Source organism: Cygnus olor, chromosome 25, assembly GCF_009769625.2.
Source record: "Cygnus olor isolate bCygOlo1 chromosome 25, bCygOlo1.pri.v2, whole genome shotgun sequence".
Lineage (NCBI taxonomy): Eukaryota > Metazoa > Chordata > Aves > Anseriformes > Anatidae > Cygnus > Cygnus olor.
In genome coordinates this window covers 5,144,437-5,161,803 of record NC_049193.1, presented here as the reverse complement: position 1 = coordinate 5,161,803, position 17,367 = coordinate 5,144,437, and the positions used below count along the sequence as shown (strand labels likewise).

Here is a 17,367-nt window from a genome sequence, read left to right as displayed (position 1 = left end):
AAATTTTGACAGGGACAAAGCTAGAGAACTCCTGAAACCACTGAATGCTGAATACAAGGTTAAATAAAATGTCCAGGATGTCCGAGTGGGCTGGGAGCTAGGAAGGGGAGCATGTGTGGATTCTCTGTGCTAATGAGAGGAAATGTTTCAGAAGAACAAAGATATACCCAGAATCCACGTGAAGATGAAGGTGCAGGGGGTTTAATGAACTGCAGCATCTCTGTCCATCACCTCTTCCACCCATGGCCATGGGAGGGGGACTTTCAAGACCTCCCCTTCTCTGGTCATTCTGTGGGGCCTTAATCCAGAAAGAACATGGACTTTGGATGACAGCAGCCAAAATGCACATGGGTATGGGAAAGCCGCCAAAAGCCATAAAAATGTTTACATTGACTTGGTGTTTCAGCTTGTTGGCTCAGTGGACAGTGAGATTGAACGTACCCTCAGCAAGTTTGCCAATGACACCAGGCTGTGTGGTGCAGCCGACACACTGGAGGGAAGGGATGGATGCCATGCAGAGGGACCTGGACAGGCCTGAGAGATGTGGCTGTGCAAACCCATGGCCCTGCACTTGGGTTGGGGCAATCCCAAGCACAACCACAGGCTGGGTGGAGAATGGATTGAGAGCAGCCCTGCAGAGCAGGGCCTGGGTGTGCTGGTGGATGAGAAGCTCAACATAAGCCAGAAATGTGCGCTCGCAGCCCAGAAAGCCAACCGTACCCTGGGCTGCACCAAAAGCAACGTGGGCAGCAGGGCGAGGGAGGGGATTGTGCCCCTCTGCTCTGCTCTCGTGAGACCCCACCTGGAGTCCTGCGTTCAGCTCTGGGACCCCAGCACCAAAGCTGCCTGCTCTGTGCCTGAAGCCTGCAAGCTCACATCAAGTGCCTGAAGCCAAGGAGCTGCTGCTTTTCCCTGTGCCCTGAAACCTCTCCAGCAGCCCTGCATGCTGCACTGCACTCTGTCTGAGCACCACAGCCATTCCTTCCTCACCCAGTGATGGGTTCCAGAAACATGAGGACCATCTGATTACGATGAGTTGTTCGGGGCAGAAATGAGAAAAGCCCAGTATTGAAGTGCACCCCTTAGATAGCAGTGTGGGTGACTCTCCTGAATAGCACACCCAAAGCAGTAGCTGGAACGAAGCCATCAAGACAGATTTTCCTAGCTTCCTGCTACCAGACAAAACTTACGAGATGTTAGAAGCACCAAAGAAACAATACTATAAATGAATATAGCCCTGTTGAGGTTCTCTTTGGCTGTTCTTGGTCCAAATTGCAGAGCATTTTTTGGAAAAGAGAAGATCTCACAGCTATTCAATCCATCAAGACCTGGTCGTGGAGAACTAAATGCAGGACTGACTTACCTGCATCCCTCATGCAGCTGTGCTGCTGAGGCAGAGTAGAGTGGGTTGTCTGAAGAATGAATGAAGAGAACAGGGAGAGGCCACCAAAAATCATTGAAGACCTAGATCTAGCTTTAGATGATGGAAAAGGGGATGGCCTTGTCTGCTCCTAAGTGTACAAATAAATGGTGGCATTTTCCTACCATGTGTTCTTTGAGTTTAATGCCACCTCATGCTGGTGCTCTGACTGATGGCCCTTTGAAAGCAAGCAAAGGTCTAACTTCTTTGAATTTTCAACCTGAACCATTTTTTTTAAAGCCTAATCAATTTAGACCCTTTGTTCCTGAGCTCACATTGGTTTTTGCTTCAAGTAGCCTTTTATGGTTCTTGCATTTATTTCATGGTAATTTTTTTTCAGAGCAAACCTGACATTTTACTATGTTTCAATATTTGTTTAGTTTTTCCATAACATGTTGTCTGCTCACTCATCAGCCTGGCTACCCATCTCTGCATTTATTCCTGGGTTTCATTCCACTCTCCGGAATAGTGAGGAGAAGCAAATGGTTGTGCCCAGCTGAGGACTGTGACATGAAACTTTGCTCCCTGGACTTGGGAGTCTGAGGTCTTGCTTTAGTGAGACCTGGATGCTCAGCTACAGGGCTCTGCTCAAGATGTTTTTAAAGCTTTTTTTTTTTTTTTTTTTTTTAAGTCAAATCAGATAGTATTGTACTATTTCTACGTATTTTGAAATCAACAGGAGTTTGACCATTGACTTCAGTAAGGCTGTACTAAATACAGACTTTTCCAAGCATTTTGAAAGTAATATCTCAGTCTCAATTTTTTCCTTAGGGGCATTTTTTTGGTCACACTGTTTCAAAGCATACGGTTGAACCATACTTCCCAGTGGGTCAAAGTCTGCATAGGTACAGCACCCTGGTGAATGACACTGGCGTGCTTTAACCCCCCACAGCATCTCATAAAGATGAGAGCTTCTCTCTCTGGGATAGGGTTGTCTCAAAACATCTCCAACGGATATAGTGGAAATGCCTTTCTCTCCCTGAGTGCTGGAATGGCCCAAGGCAAAATTGGGCTGCCCTTGATGGCCGTTTTCTCTGCCTGCACTCTCTGCACAAGGCCTTTGTCTGTCTTCTTCCTCTGTGAATTTATGCAGCTAGTTTAGCACCTTTTCATGAATTCTTTTAATCTTCTTCAAAGTGTCTTTCCTTCTGCTCACTTACATTTCATCTTGGCCTTAAACATGGCTTCCAGCCCTATCTTCTGCGATGCATTAGGTAGGAGAGGGAAGCAATGGGGATGTTTGGATGCTATCTAAGCAGCTCGGAGACCAACTGGCCCAATGTGCAGGAGAGTGGAGTTGTGCTCAAGGTGGATGGTCAGTGGCTGGGATGTTCTGAGTACCACTGCTGGTGGATGGTGCCTTGGGTACACTGCAGGAGACATTTCCAGGTGCCTCATGGGTGTAGCTCGCCTGAGTAATCAGGGCAGTATTCAGTGGATGCGGGATGAAACCAGAATTTTTCCCTGACTCAGACCCTGGAGACTGTCCCGTCTTCCCAGAGCAGGGGTCATGCTCTCGCCTCCTGCCCTGGGGAGGTCTTGGTTGTGCCAGTTTTTGCTCCTTGGCCTGTGGTTTTCACTGCTGAGGTGCGATCTAGCTCCTGGAGCATACAAAAATCAAGCCTCTCAAGCTGATCTAATTTCACCTCTTGTAGGCACTAGAAAGAGGCAACTCATGGGTATGTGCCAGCCAAAGAAACACGTCTCTGATGTGATGTTGGGAGCTCAGATCTATGATGCCAAACATAGTCCTAAATCAAGGCTGCTCAATCCTGTCCTTGCTGGTGGGATTGTGCCATAGTTTTCACTTTCTTTAATTCAAATTCTTCTCTCTTTGCCATCCCTGCGTCCAATATGCCAGCAGAGATCCAGCCTCTGTCTGCCAAGGCAAAGCCTGTTTCCCTTAGTTATTTTTACTGCTGCTCATAGGGGGACCACTGGGGGCTGTGGGCCACAGGTTGAAAATCACTGATCTAACTTAAGTTTTTCAGCCTGACAAAGGCTATTTGGGTGGCCTGTGATCTAAAGTAGATCAGATTAGATGAGCTCGTGAGCCCTTCTGGCCTCAAACCAGGACAGCTTGGGGGCAGAGGGGGAGGACACCAACCACTCTGCTTGCTGACATGCCTTTGCTTTGCACCCTGAGGGTAGGGAAAAGCAATGGGCACAGGCCGAAGAGCCACTGCGTGTTTCGAAGGTCTCTCTTTAAAGAGCGTGGCACGGGGACAGCGGGCTGTGTGACAGTGGCTGTGTTGGCGCTGCGCTGTGGACAGTCCCCATGAGCTCAGCTGGGCCGCACCGTGCTCACCGGGCAGTGGTGTGGCGTCCCCAACGCCTCCAAGCCAGCCCCTGCAAGTGGCATTGGGGCAGGGAGGGGGTGGCGGGGAGCGAGCTGCGAACACAAATGCGTCGCCTTGAAATTCTCCCCTGGGTGTGGGCAAGGAGCCGGGAGAATTTCCCAGAGATGAAATGAGGGAGCAGAGTTCCCAGAACCAGGGGAGGGGCTCGCGAGGGAGGATTAGAGCGATCTTGACAGTGCACCACTGCGACTGTCTCCCAGCCAGGCCCGTTACCTGCTGGGACACTCAATTTGCCATTGTTCCCGCGGTGTCACACTGTATTACCAGCATAATGCAGAATGTTTCCGCCGGCCAGCGTACCCACGGCACAGAGCACTGGCATTCCCCAGGAGCACCTCGTAGCAACGGGGCAATGTTCCCCTGTCCTGCCATCACCCTCCAATCCCGCCAGCCGGGCTGGGAAATCCCTATTGATGGCTCTCCCCAGCCCCCCGCCACCGGATCAGAATGGCTAAAGGGCGTGTGAATGGTGCAGCAATTTGAAACGACTGCAGTGCTGGGATGGTATCGCTCGCCCTGCCTCACAGTAGGGGAGGAAGCTTAGCTCTTTCTCATCAGTATAAGCTTATTTTTCTCTCTCCCTCTCTCCTTTCCCTCCCCCTCCCTTTAAGCTGTTGAGTTTATATCAAGACGGCCCCTGATCCCACACACCCCTGTTTAGATGCAAATGACTGCAAGTGTCATGGCTGAGAAAAGCCATGGGTTATCTTGCTGTGGTCTGCCTGCCTTTTCACAGCTCGTGTCAGGGGCTTAGCCAAACGCACAAGGACCCAGAAGGCAGCCTGGGTCCAGCTGCCTTTCTGCACCTGGCCCGGCCACCATCACGCTCCTCAGGGCCACGCACGGCAAGCGAAGGACCGGTGGAACCTGCAGCGGGCTTGAGCCTGCCTCAGGGCTGAGGAGCACCCTCTGGAGAGCTGTCAACATCCTCCTGGAGAGCGAGCAAAGGGCGGCTGCTTCACGAGGAGATGGGGGAAGAGCGGAACCGCTGGTGTGCAAGAGGTGGAGAAGCAGGCAAGGCCGCTGAGGCTCCTGCTGAGCTTGGTCCTGCAGGCCCAGCCCTGCCCGTGGCCTCTCCTCCATCGTGGAGATGGTCGCCAGGTGCCTGCGGTGCCATCCCACCCCTTGCACTCACAAGAGGCTGCTTTTGGGCCCTGTGCTTCAGCCAAAATCCCAGATTTCATCGCTTACACAGGGAATTGTTGCTCGCTGTCCCAGCATGGCAGTGAGTCACATGGCTGTTGGCTCAGCCTTGGCTTTGGTGTAGGACTTGGCTGGAACAGACATTGTCTTTTAATAAAAAATGACCTTATTTTAAGAAAAAAGAGAGGGAGAAGAGAGAGAGAGGGAAGCAGGTTTTTCTTCCCTCTTTGTCCTAAAGCTGCCGCAGATTGCACACCTGCAGTATAAATCATGCCGGAGAATTTGCTTGTAAAACATGATCTTACCATCTTACCCCAGATTCTGGGGTTTTCTTTCCTTTTCTTCCTTTCCTTTCCTTTCCTTTCCTTTCCTTTCCTTTCCTTTCCTTTCCTTTCCTTTCCTTTCCTTTCCTTTCCTTTCCTTTCCTTTCCTTTCCTTTCCTTTCCTTTCCTTTCCTTTCCTTTCCTTTCCTTTCCTTTCCTTTCCTTTCCTTTCCTTTCCTTTCCTTTCCTTTATGCTCCTTTCCACTCCTTTCCTTTCCTTTCCTTCCTTTCCTTCCCTTCCCTTCCCTTCCCTTCCCTTCCCTTCCCTTCCCTTCCCTTCCCTTCCCTTCCCTTCCCTTCCCTTCCCTTCCCTTCCCTTCCCTTCCCTTCCCTTCCCTTCTCTCCCCTCCCCTCCCCTCCCCTCCCCTCCCCTCCCCTTCTCTTCTCTTCTCTTCTCTTCTCTTCTCTTCTCTTCTCTTCTTTCTCTTCCTCTTCTCTTCTCTTCTCTTCCTCTTCTCTTCTCTTCTTCTCTTCTCTTCCTCTTCTCTTCTCTTCTCTCTTCTCTTCTCTTCTCTTCTCTTCTCTTCTCTTCTCTTCTCTTTCTTTTCTTTCTTTTTTTCTTGCCTTGCCTTGCTTTTTTTTTTTTTTTTTTTTTTTTTTTTTTTTTGTAGCCCAGGTTAGAAAAAAAAGACATGCAAAAAAGAAAACTCTAAGGAAGATAATCAGTGGCCTGAGGAAATCTAAGGCTCGCCAGATACTGCTGCCCCTGTAAGCTGGAATTTTGGGTAGGGCAGTGGCACATGGGTGGAAACCAGGTTGTTCAAGGCAGAGCCCTCAGCAGAGGTTGGCGCTCAGCAGCCCATGAACAGGAGCATTTCAGCCCCCAGGGGTTCTGCTGTGCTGTAATGCCAATGAGTTTGAAGCCACACAAGAGACTGCAGAAGGAGATTAGGGTCCTATGGTGCAGCTGGAACGAGAAGCGAAATGGGGATGCAATGGGAGGCTGTGAGAAGACCCAGGGGCAGGAATCCCTCTGACTGTTTCAAGGATGGATGCCAGCGCTTGAGTGATGTGCCCAGAGGGAGGCAAAGTCAAGAGCAACCAAGAGGCTTCAACCTGTGTGCCATGAGAGGGGTCCGTGCAGCTGAGCTGCAGCACATGGCTCCCTTGTTTTCCTGCACTGTTCTGCTCTTTAGACTAAGCTTTGCTCGAATGGAAGCAACTGTAATTAATATTTTCGTAGTTCCTTTAAAATGGAATTATCCCCAATTTCTTTTCAACCTGTATTAGAAATGATTTTCTGTGCTACTACAGTGAGAAATACACCTTTGAAGTTTTTTTTTCTATAATACCAAATTTTTTTTCAATCTACCAAAGGGAGAAATAAATGAGATTAACCTAAATGTCACTCTGATACTTAGAAGTGATTTTATCCAGGTAGTTATCATAGCTTAAATATGGGCTATTTCGGGCTTCTTATTTGATGTCTATTGGTCTAGCGTGCAGTGCAAACTGCAATAATGATTGTGATCTTAGTTTGAGCTTTACTATTAATTAATGGTTCTTAATTTGTGGGGTTACACCCCCCTGTGTGTCCTGGCTAGGACTGTGGTTACCTGAAAGCCTACAAGTTGAATGCGGCAATAATCACTACAGGTGTTCAGGGTCTGGCTGGGTGTAAAACACACAGGTGGGGGTTGTAGATCTTGATTCTGTGTTATGGGCTTACAACTCTTGATTTTGTTGTTGCTGCAGCTAGGGAAGGTGGGACTACAGCCCAGGAGACAGTGATGTTATGAACAAAACAGATGTGTCCAGCAACCTCTTCCACGGCCCCCTCAGCAGGGACAAGCAGTGTTGGTCCCCAGGTTCATCACAGCCAATGTGTTCTATTGGCAGGACAAAAACATTTTTATTGCCAACGTTAGCTCTTAATTCAGCTGAGAAAAATGGCTGAAAACATTGCATTTTTCCCTGCAGCTACTCACACTGCAAACCTTGGGAATTGCTAAGTACTACCTAAGGTTACCCATTGGTACCTAGATGAAATTAATCCAAACCCTTCTCTGCTCATTAATTATCAAGGCAGCAGTGAAAAGACATTAGCACATTTTAAAAATGTAAATAATAACCACAGTCAAGTGGCTTGGACTTTGATGTATCATGATTTCTGGATGATATTGTTTATTTTTAACCGTTCTACTTACATGTTAGTAAGACGTGAGAATTAATATGTTTTTCAAGCTAATTCCTGGCAATACAATCTAGAAGACTTGATACATCATGGGTTGATCAGGAAAGCTGTATAGCAAATATGCTCAATAATTTTCTTCTGTCAGAAGAGTTTCAGAGCTATAGGTGAAATTTTATTTTGTCAGCTTGGACTGCATGGAAATGTTGAGGCATGTTAGCATATGAGGTTTTGCTCTAGTCCCTGCAGCTGAAAGAATCTTAAAATATTCTTCATAAATTCAAAGTTCAGTTTGCTCATTAGAGGGAGGATGGTTCAAATCCAAATTTTTAGTGCTTTAACGATGACAGAAATTGTGGTGAGAGATTTTTCATTGCCTGAATGCTATAATAGTTCTTTCATAACATGCTTAAAATTTTTATGGTAGTTTTAAGGGAAGTTGAGAATTTCTGATCCCGTAAGTGCTGAAGTTTAGGACATGTATTTATTAGGCAGTAAGTTAGAGTGTGACAAGCCTTGGTGACAAATTGATTGTAAATATAGCAGTTATCCCAAAATCATCCTGGCAAAGCACAAAGAAATTGAATCTCATGGTCCCTATTAGCACTCTAATGTGACTTCACAATCCTCATTTCAATAAAGAATCTTATTTTAATCCAGATGAGTCATTTTCTTTGAAATATGCTACTGATATTGCAGGAAACTGCACTATTATTGGAAGGTTGAGTCTTGAAAAAAAACCCATAAACTGTTTACATGCAGAACATTGTAAGTTTGTAGTAAAGATTCACAGTTATGTACACTGCAGGGGGCTCTTAGGAAGTAGTCTAAAGTCCTAGCTTTCAACCCTAATTTCTCCAGCTGTACCATGAGGTTCCCCTTTCCAAAGTAGCACTGTAAGAATAATTTCTTTGAATACATGAATTCTTTGAATACATGGACTTCACTGGATTGTAGTAATTCAGGGCGTATTGACACCAATGAAACTAAGCTTTAGAAATGATTTTGGTTGTATTTACAAAGCTGTGAAACCAAGGTATTGTCTGCTGATGTCGCTTGTCCCTCAGCATGGAGTCAAGAGAAGGCATGCGATGGACATCCTGGCTTTCATACCTCTCCTCTTGCATTTGAGCAGTCACCTTCAGAAAGACATTTCTAGTTTGGTTCTCACAACAAAGTCTTCCAGCAGTCTCCTTTCAGACTGCATTTGTCTGCAGCTAGTGTTATAGGTGCCTAGCTATCTTGGTGCCCAACATCTCACTTTTCTCAGTGTAACGCCCAGATCTCACTGGGATTTCCAACCTTATTGTGCCTCATCAACATGTTTCCAGTGTTCCCAGTCTGTGCATCTGAAAGGTGGCCTTTCAGGAGGAAATGCTGAAGAGGAGCATGCACTTGTGTTTGGAGAGAGGAGAGGGAAAATCATTTTGTTCTATGGAAGAAAGAAACTGGAGAAATTAGGGTTGAAAGCTAGGACATCAGAATCTTTCCCAACAGTCTCAGTGTGTTCCCAGCAGGATGTTCAGGGTGTGTTGTGGCTGAAAACCACATGGAAACGAGACAGCTCTGTCTGCCATGGCAGCTGCATCCCCCCCAAGCCCCCGACTTCGCTGTTTACCTTTGTCCAGGACGGGCCCAAAGATTGCCAGGCTGTCATCAATGGTGGTGCAGTTCCAGCGGCGGCCTCGGAACTGGTGTTGGCACTCCTGGATGCCCAGCTTCACCCCCTCGGCCACGCTGGGCATGATTTCTATGTAGTTCCGGCAGAAGCGGAGCTGCTTGGGGACGAGGCCAGGGATGGAGCCGCAGAGGATGGGCTGGGACCCCAGGGAGCTGTACTGCTGGCCTAATGCGAGGGACCTGCAAAGGAGAGAGAACAATGTGAGGGGTGGGAAACCAGCTGGCATCATTCTTCCTGCCCCTGCATCCATCCTCAGGGGAATTCAATAAGTCAGGATGAACCAATAGTCCAGGGAGAGTGAGAGTCCTGAAAAAGAGGGATTTTGTAAGAAAACAAGAGACTTCTTACTGAATAGTAGTGAAGGACTTTCACACCTGAAGATACCCTGGGCTGCAGAAGTGCATGCATTAATTCATCATCCTTTGTGGACACAGAGGGAGGGATTCAGCTCCCTACATGGAAGCACCTAGAGCCATTCACAGTGATCCCAAGTATCTGAGACTTCCCCAAGGGGTTGATGGATCTGACAAATGCCCTGCAGGGAGCTGTACCAAGGGGAGGCTGGGCTGTCAGGAGACACTGACATGAGGGTTTCTAAAATTTGGCCAGTGTGGGAAGTGTCCTGTCTAATGCTGAGTTCATCACCACGTACTGGAGAGGGGCCGGTTTGGAGTCAGGCATGTCAATGTCATGTGGTCGAGCCTCTCAATGGTCCCAGCAGATGTTGAACCACTATGGCTCCACCCTGATGGACATCAGCCTCTAGCTGCAGCTGTGAGCCAGAGAGGAGGCTGGAGATGCATGGTGAAGGTGCTGGAGGGCAGATTGGACCAGATATTTTCCTACTGGTCTAAGAAGCTGTCGGCTCCCAAGCAGGAAATATGTGGATCAGATTGTTTATTTGTCCAGAAATGATCAGTGCAAGGTGAAGACATATTTGCTGAAAAAGATACCTGCTATTACACAAAAACAAGGATAGTCCTTCAGCTACTGCTGCTTAGCATCCAATCCCCCTTCAGTGTATGTCCAGAACATGTGGTAAAACCTGTGAATGAGCAGGTGGCTCTGTAAAGGAGCAGACATGAAGCACTCAGTTGCTTCCAGTACAGAAATCTCAGTCCAGATGCTATCATGGGCAAATACCAAAGAGCTTTGACTTAGTATGTCCATATCTCTCTTCTACTGGGGAGTTGAGAGTTGAATAGAGGATGCCAGATGAGGTATCTTTTCCTGTACACTGCTTTGTAGCTGGCCTGCCCTCAGCCTGCATTGCTGCATGGGGTTATTTCTCCCCAGGTTCCTTGGTTGAACCGCACAACATTCCTGTTACATGACATTCCTGTTCCATTGCCCAGTCTGTAGAGTTCCCTTTGAATGGCATCACAATCTGAGGTATGAACCATTCCTCCCAATATTTTTTTCTTTCCTAATCTGCCCACTCATATCTGAAGAATGCTTGTGAGCTAATCAATCATTTTATAGCCACAGATTAATTCAGGTTGGCAGAGACCTCAGGAGGTCTCCAGTCCAATCTTCTGCCCAAAGCAAGGCCAGTTTTAAAGCTAGATTATGTTTCTCAGGGCCTTGTCCTTCTAGAATTTGAAAACCACCAAGGGTAGAGGTGCCGCTGCCTTATGGGACCTGTGGTTGACTATGCTTGTCCTGAAATGCTCATGGTAAAACAGATGTGCTTGTTTCAACAACTGCCAAACATACGTTTCAAAAGGTTGCAAATGACTCAACAGTTAGTCCCAAATTGGCCATGGCAGCCAGAGAGGCTATTTGCACTAATATATCCTGATACCCAGCTCAATGCTGAGATTGCACCTGAGCAATATGCTGTAGAAGTCTCAGCCAATTCCCAGGGTCATTACTTTGGACGTTAAACAAACAGATGGAAATGGCAGAGACCCCTGCCCCAATGAGCTGAGTGTCTTCTGCTGTTTTCCTCACCCCACGTCTCACTTTGCCCCGGAGGATGCCTAGGCCTGATGCATGTCCCATAGAAACATGGGGATCTTCACCAGAACTTGTTGTAGGATCAGCAGGTGCAGTAAGAAGTTGGTTTGCTGGGGACAGCACTGGACACTAAATGGCTCTGGGAGACCCCTCGTTGCTGATTTGACACCCGTAAGTGGTTGAATTAATTGCACCCTAAAGATTGTAGGATGAAAAGGAAATCCCAGGGTACCAGCTATGGAGAGAAGTCACTTCAGCCCATTTCTCCTGCACCTCCCCTGCCCAGCAACCCCACAGCGGGACAGTTCTGCAGCTGCCAACACGTCAGGGCAGAGCACAGGATATAATTTTCTGACTCCATCTCCAACACCCGGCAGAAGGACACACAGCAGAGAGGCATGAAGAGAGGCAGCACAGCGTAACGGGCAGTGCACGAGGACTGGTTCCCAGAGCTGCTTTGTGCTTCCGGCTCCCACCAAGTGAAATTTGATCAGGGAAGACTCAGCATTGCTGCGAAGACCTGTCAGCTCCAAGCAACAGTTGTGAGTAATCTTAACCTCATCATCCATCCAGCAGGGCCAGCAATGGTGGAAACAAGCAGGGTGCTTGAGTTGCCTTCCCCCAGACATCTGCTCTTGCAGATGGTTTCATCTGTTCAGAGATTCTCTGCTCTGTTTTATGCAGTGTTGGAGGTGAAGTCTGTATTCAGTGTCAGAGGTCACAAGGCTGTGCCTGCGGCAGAAGTTTCTTGCAGCAGTGGTGGTGAGTTGGCCTGGTGTGCTGGCCATGGGCTCCACCCCATGTCACGCGTGCAGGCTAGTGGTGCTGCTGCTCACCAACAAAAATCTTGTCCTAATTTCTTATCTGGATGGTAAATTTGATCTCTGGGGTGCTTTAACACCAGTGGGCAGCTCAGCTCCACCACATCGCTCTCTCACTCTCCTCGAAAGAACAGGACAAGAAAATACAATGAAAAAAGGCTCATGGGTTGAGATAAGGACAGGGAGATCACTCACCAATTATCGTCATGGGCAAAACAGACTCAGAATAGGGAGATTAATGAAATTTATTACCAACTAATGACAGATGAGAATAGTGAGAAACAAAAGGCAAACTAAAAATACCTTCCCCCCATCAACCCTCTTCTACATCCTCCCCCTCTGCGGTGCAGGGGAACGGGGAATGGGGGCTGTGGCCAGTCTGTAATGCTTCAACTCTGCTACGCCTTCACGGTCACTCTCTGCCCCTGCTCCAACGTGGGGTCCCTCCCACAATCTTTTGACCTTCCTGAACTGATCCTGTGTGGGCTTCCTGCAGGCAGCAGCTCTTCAAGAACAGCTCCCACACGGCTCCGTACCATGGGGTCCATCCATCAGGAGCAAACTACTCCAACCTGGGTCCCCCATGGGCAGCAGCTCCCGCCAGAACCCCTGCTCCTGCGTGGGCTCCTCTCCACGGGCTGCAGCTCTGGCCCAGGGCCTGCTCCACTGTGGTCCTCTCCACGGGCCGCAGCCTCTTTCAGGCCACATCCACCTACTCCCCCAGGGGCTCCTCCACAGGCTGCAGTGTGGAGATCTGCTCCATATGGGACCCATGGGCTGCAGGAGGACAGCCTGCTCCACCAGGGACCTCTCCACACGCCACAGGGGATCTTCTGCTCTGTGCATGGAGCACCTCCTGCCCTCCTGCTACACTCACCCTGGTGGCTGTAGGGCTGGTTCTCTCCACATTTTCTCACTCCTCTCTCCCAGCTGCTGTTGTGCAGCAAATTTAATTTTTTTTTAAATTTCTTTAAGTCTGCTCTCACAGAGGCACAGCAAAGACCACTCTTTGGCTTGGCTCTGGCCAGCAGCAGGTCCCTTTGGAGCTGGCTGGAGCTGGCCCTTATCTAACATGGGGCAGCTACTGGACTCTTCTCACAGAGGCCACCCCTGCAGCCCCCCTGCTACCAAACCCTTGCCACCCTTGCAATCCTTCAGGGAAACAGGCCCCACACTTTCCTGTCTTTCTTTCCATGTTGGCATCCTTCCTTGCTATCGGAGCCTACATTTCTCTAGTTCCCATTGCGTCAAAGGGAAATAGCCATTTTGTATCCCTGCTCCACTGGTCCCAGCTTTACCCACAGGAGGCGACGTATTTTCCCAGCGTCAACTCACAACCCAGACATTTTGCATGCTCGAGGGCAGAAGCCATAAAAGCCAGACAGCTCTGCCTGTCTGGGGGACTCCCTTTCATCCCTGCGTGTACAAGTGTGAGTGGACAGATGTGCACATAAAGGTAGGCTTTTGTGTGTGTGCGTGTGAGCACAGTGCACAACACAAGGAGCATGAGTGCCTATGGCAAACACATGGGAAATCCCTTTTTTCTTTCTCTGCTTAATCCCTTAAATCTCTCAGGAGTCCCGACACTGTCTGTCAAGCCAGTGACTCCTTTGTTCCCGTCCAATAGCACTAGAGTGGGCAGAGCAGTAGATCCAGCAGCCTTGAGTTGACCCTCCATGACTCCCATTGGTCAGGGATGAACTTTTGAAGCCCTGGAAGAAGATGGGCTTGTGCAGACCCTTGTGGATAGGTGCGTCCTTGAAGAGGTGACTCATGTCTTCGCACTGTCTCAGTGTGGAAGATAATGTGCCCACCTCTCAGCTTCATCCTTCCTACAGAGATGACTGACACACTCATCTATTTGGGCCACTGGTTGGACAAACACATGGTAACAAGAAAAATTTAACCTAACAGTATTTGACAGGAGAAGGATTTGATCACATTAGAACTGCACCAAAACATATAAAATTTTTATGTTTGCAATGTTTGGAATTTTTATGTTATGGAGTTTTTAGGATGAACACTAAGAAAGGTTTCCTGCCAGCAAGAGCAAAAGCTGCTAGGACATTTCTTTTCTCCTTTTCTCTCTGCAAGAAAGTGGAAGCTGTATTGCCCAGGGCCCTCAGGACAGCACAATGCCCCACAGGCTGCCTGTCAGAGCTGGGTTTTGCTGCTGCAATGTGCTGTAAAGGAGCTCTTTCTAGCTCCAAACTCAGCAGCTGAAAACAGCTGAATCTTCATAGCATTTTTTTCCATTTTTTCCCACCATATTGTGGACCTCACCAGCCCTCTGGCCAGTTAGGCAGGAAAGCTTTGGGCCGTAGAACTGCACGCACACAAGAGTGCGTCTTGTCCTAAGGAGCTGGACACTCCCAACATTGCAGCTCTTCCTTGCCTCCTCTGATGGATCTCCCATGGAAATGTAAACATGCTCTGGGGATCCTGTACAACACTGTGACATTTCCCTTAACTAACTCATTAAAAGGCACTTGTGTTATCATCCTGGGAGCTCCCAGCAAACCTAAAGGGCCATGCAGAAATACGTGGTTGTGAACATCACAGATGATGCCGCTGGTGGTGATTCCAGTGCTGAAGTGAGGTCACAGCAATCACTGGGCCTATGGGACACACATTAGTAAGGGCTATGTGCTTGGAAGCTCAGACTTTCTTTGGCTGCCTCCTATCCTGGAGCCTGGGCTGACCTGCACAGAGAGCCAAGTTCATGGGTCTGCTGTGTGAGTGCTGGGGGACATGGCATAGCCACCTTTTCTCTCTGTCTCAGAACTGATTAAAGAACAAGTGCTTTTCCTAAACTCTTTGAGATCCATGGCTAGAAACAATCCTTGAGGGCACCAAGGACCTGGTAGAAAGGAGACTCTTTTAAACCACCCTCCCACAGCAACTAAAGTCACTGCAGCATAACATTACAAGGCAAATGTCAGTTCTTCTTGTGCCCTCTACCATCCTTTCAGTGCCCCCATATGGATCCCTGCAATATATATAACACACTGGGAAAACTAGGAATCAGCAGGACAAAACCAGATCACAGTTCAGGTTTCTTGTTTGCCACCTGCTGTCTTAGAGAAAACCTTTCTCTGCCTGAAGGATTTTTCTTTGTACCATTTTTAGATGTATTTGGCATTTTCCAGTTCTGGGCCATGTTCTGCTTAAAATGGACAATTGTACAGGCTGGCATCCCACCATTTTATGGTGCTCAGTGGTGTAGGGCTGATACATTGAAATGCACACTGGAAGGCAGCAGTTTTCATTCTGTTTCTTTCTCTGTATTTAGTGCTGTGTGAGCCCTTCCCAGCTACCAATGAAGGTATTTTGCCCTTCCTAGCAGGGGCATCATCACACACTTGCTTTCCAGGTAAGAAAGGGCTGTACAAAATCACTGCAAGCTGATGTCACAATAGTGCACGTTAAACAAAAATTTTCGAGCCAGACATCCAGATCTTGTTGGTTTTGTTATGGTACATTTTCAGCTGTCTGACTAGCTCAGCCTAGCTCATGGGTCTCAGCCTAGCAGATGACTTTATATACAGCAGATGCCCTTATATACAAAGTGCCTCCAGCTGCTAACTCTATTCTGCTGCCTGACCTTAGAGGGGTTATTATGTCTGGTATAATATTCAAATATTTTAATTCTTGCAGATTTCTGACTACAGCTCTTTGTGAATAGAGTAAAACACAAATTTTGGGGTTTCTCTAAAGATCAAGAGCAGCATGAGGGATATTTTTGCAAGTAAAAACATGCAATATATATATGCACATATGAGCTTGAGAAATGCCAAGTCTTGACTGAATACGCAGATCAGATGAAAAGACAACAGAATTCGAATAAGGAACACTATATTTTACTAGAGAACTGGATATTATTAATGATCCCACGTCTTTGTTCACAAATCACCTGCTACTTAATCTGTGCTGAACATGCTTTGAGTTTTGAACTTTTCTGTGGAGTGGTCCCTTCTGTCCCTGGTATGAGATATCACAATTACTGCAGACTCTCCACCAAACTTTGCAGTCATTGTTAAGCTCTAAAAAGCAGACAGAAAATTCATATGAGAGAGATTCAACTGCCTAAGCATTAGAAGCTGATCCCCCAGATGAGGGCAAGTCTCATGGGCATGAGCATGGATGTAGTTTTGCTGTATTACAGCCCTTGAAATGCTCTGTAGACATTACATGGTAGTGTGATGTGAACTCTTGAACAAGAGGGCTTTTTTCCACTTGGTGTGTTTGCAAATTGTCTCATTAACTAGCTTGTATGAACTGCATGATCTGCACAAAATCAAGCAGCCCACAAGGCCAGTTTCTGCCCAATTAAGATTCTGCCTTAATTTAATCACACCTGAGGACCAGAAACCTTTCTAAAACCTTTACAAACGCAAATGTTCACCTAGAGTTTCTCCCAAAGCCATGGTTGCTTAGAAATAGGTTAAGTATCCATCTGGGAGCTCTCCCAAAGGAACATCTCCGGGTGTTTCAATCCCTCTAGGTCCCTCATACATGATTTTTGTTTATTGTCCATAAAACGAAGTGGTGCTCCATGAGTTTATTGTCTACTATTTACAGCTACAGAGATCCTCTTCAAGGAGGGCTTAATCCTTCCTCCAAGCACTGCAGGACAGAAAGACTTTCCCAGTGCTGGGAAAGTGACCCATGGGAGGCTCAAGCAGAGGCCAGGGGTAGCCAGCCCATGTTGTTTAGGGGCACATGTTTCATAGCACCAGCTGGTTAGAAATTTGGCAACCTGCTCCATTCACAGAGAAATGTTGATTATTTCCAGAAAAAGACAAGGGGAAAGCTCTTAATGATTATGATCCTCTGAGAGAGGTGTCATTGATGCATGTGCTTGTATTTTGAGATATCAGAATGATGACTTCTCAAGTGCTACAGAGATGCAAAAAAGAAGGCTGCTTAGGGTTTGAGAAATTAGAAGGTAGGGCTAGTATTTTATTTTAGTTTGCTATCAACACTGATGTTGAAACTGAAACACATCACAGACTATATCTACACAAAGTCAAACAAAAAGCCTTGTTCATGTTGGCCAAATACCAAATGGCCTGTTCATTCTGGAGTGATGGTCCAATTTCCCTGTGACCTATCACTCAAAAGTATTGCAAGTAACAAAGCAGCCAAGCTCAATAAAGCCATTCTTACAGTTGACTAACACATGACAATGGCACTAGTTTAGTGGCTTCTCAAAGTGGGGCAAAGTACCATGATTTCACTAAAGAAGGAATTGCAAGCCCTCTGGCTACTCTCCATGAATCTTGCAGCATGAAGCACATGAGCGTGTTGTTGCTGAAGTGTACAGAGGTTGATGCACTCTGAATTCACACCTGGGCTTGCTGTGAGCAAGTTTCCATCCTGCCTGTCATCTGTGTGTTTTCGAAACAATGTCCAAGATTGTGAAATATCTGTTGGAAGAGGCTAGCAGATCAGGTCCTGCTAAGTATGAAGAGCTGCCAAATCACAGAGGGGCACTAGTGAACTGTCATCTGCTGATGTTATGCCTAA

At 47.4% G+C, this 17,367-nt stretch overlaps 1 protein-coding gene across 1 annotated transcript in view; it reads right to left on the bottom strand.

Annotated features, from left to right (window-relative positions):
* Positions 1-17,367, bottom strand: part of WNT3 (Wnt family member 3) — a 51,644-nt gene that overhangs the window by 4,477 nt on the left and 29,800 nt on the right. Inside the window, exon 2 of the mRNA XM_040536442.1 lies at positions 8,996-9,237. Within this exon, the coding sequence (XP_040392376.1) occupies positions 8,996-9,237 (242 nt within the window). The remainder of the gene's footprint in view (positions 1-8,995; positions 9,238-17,367) is intronic.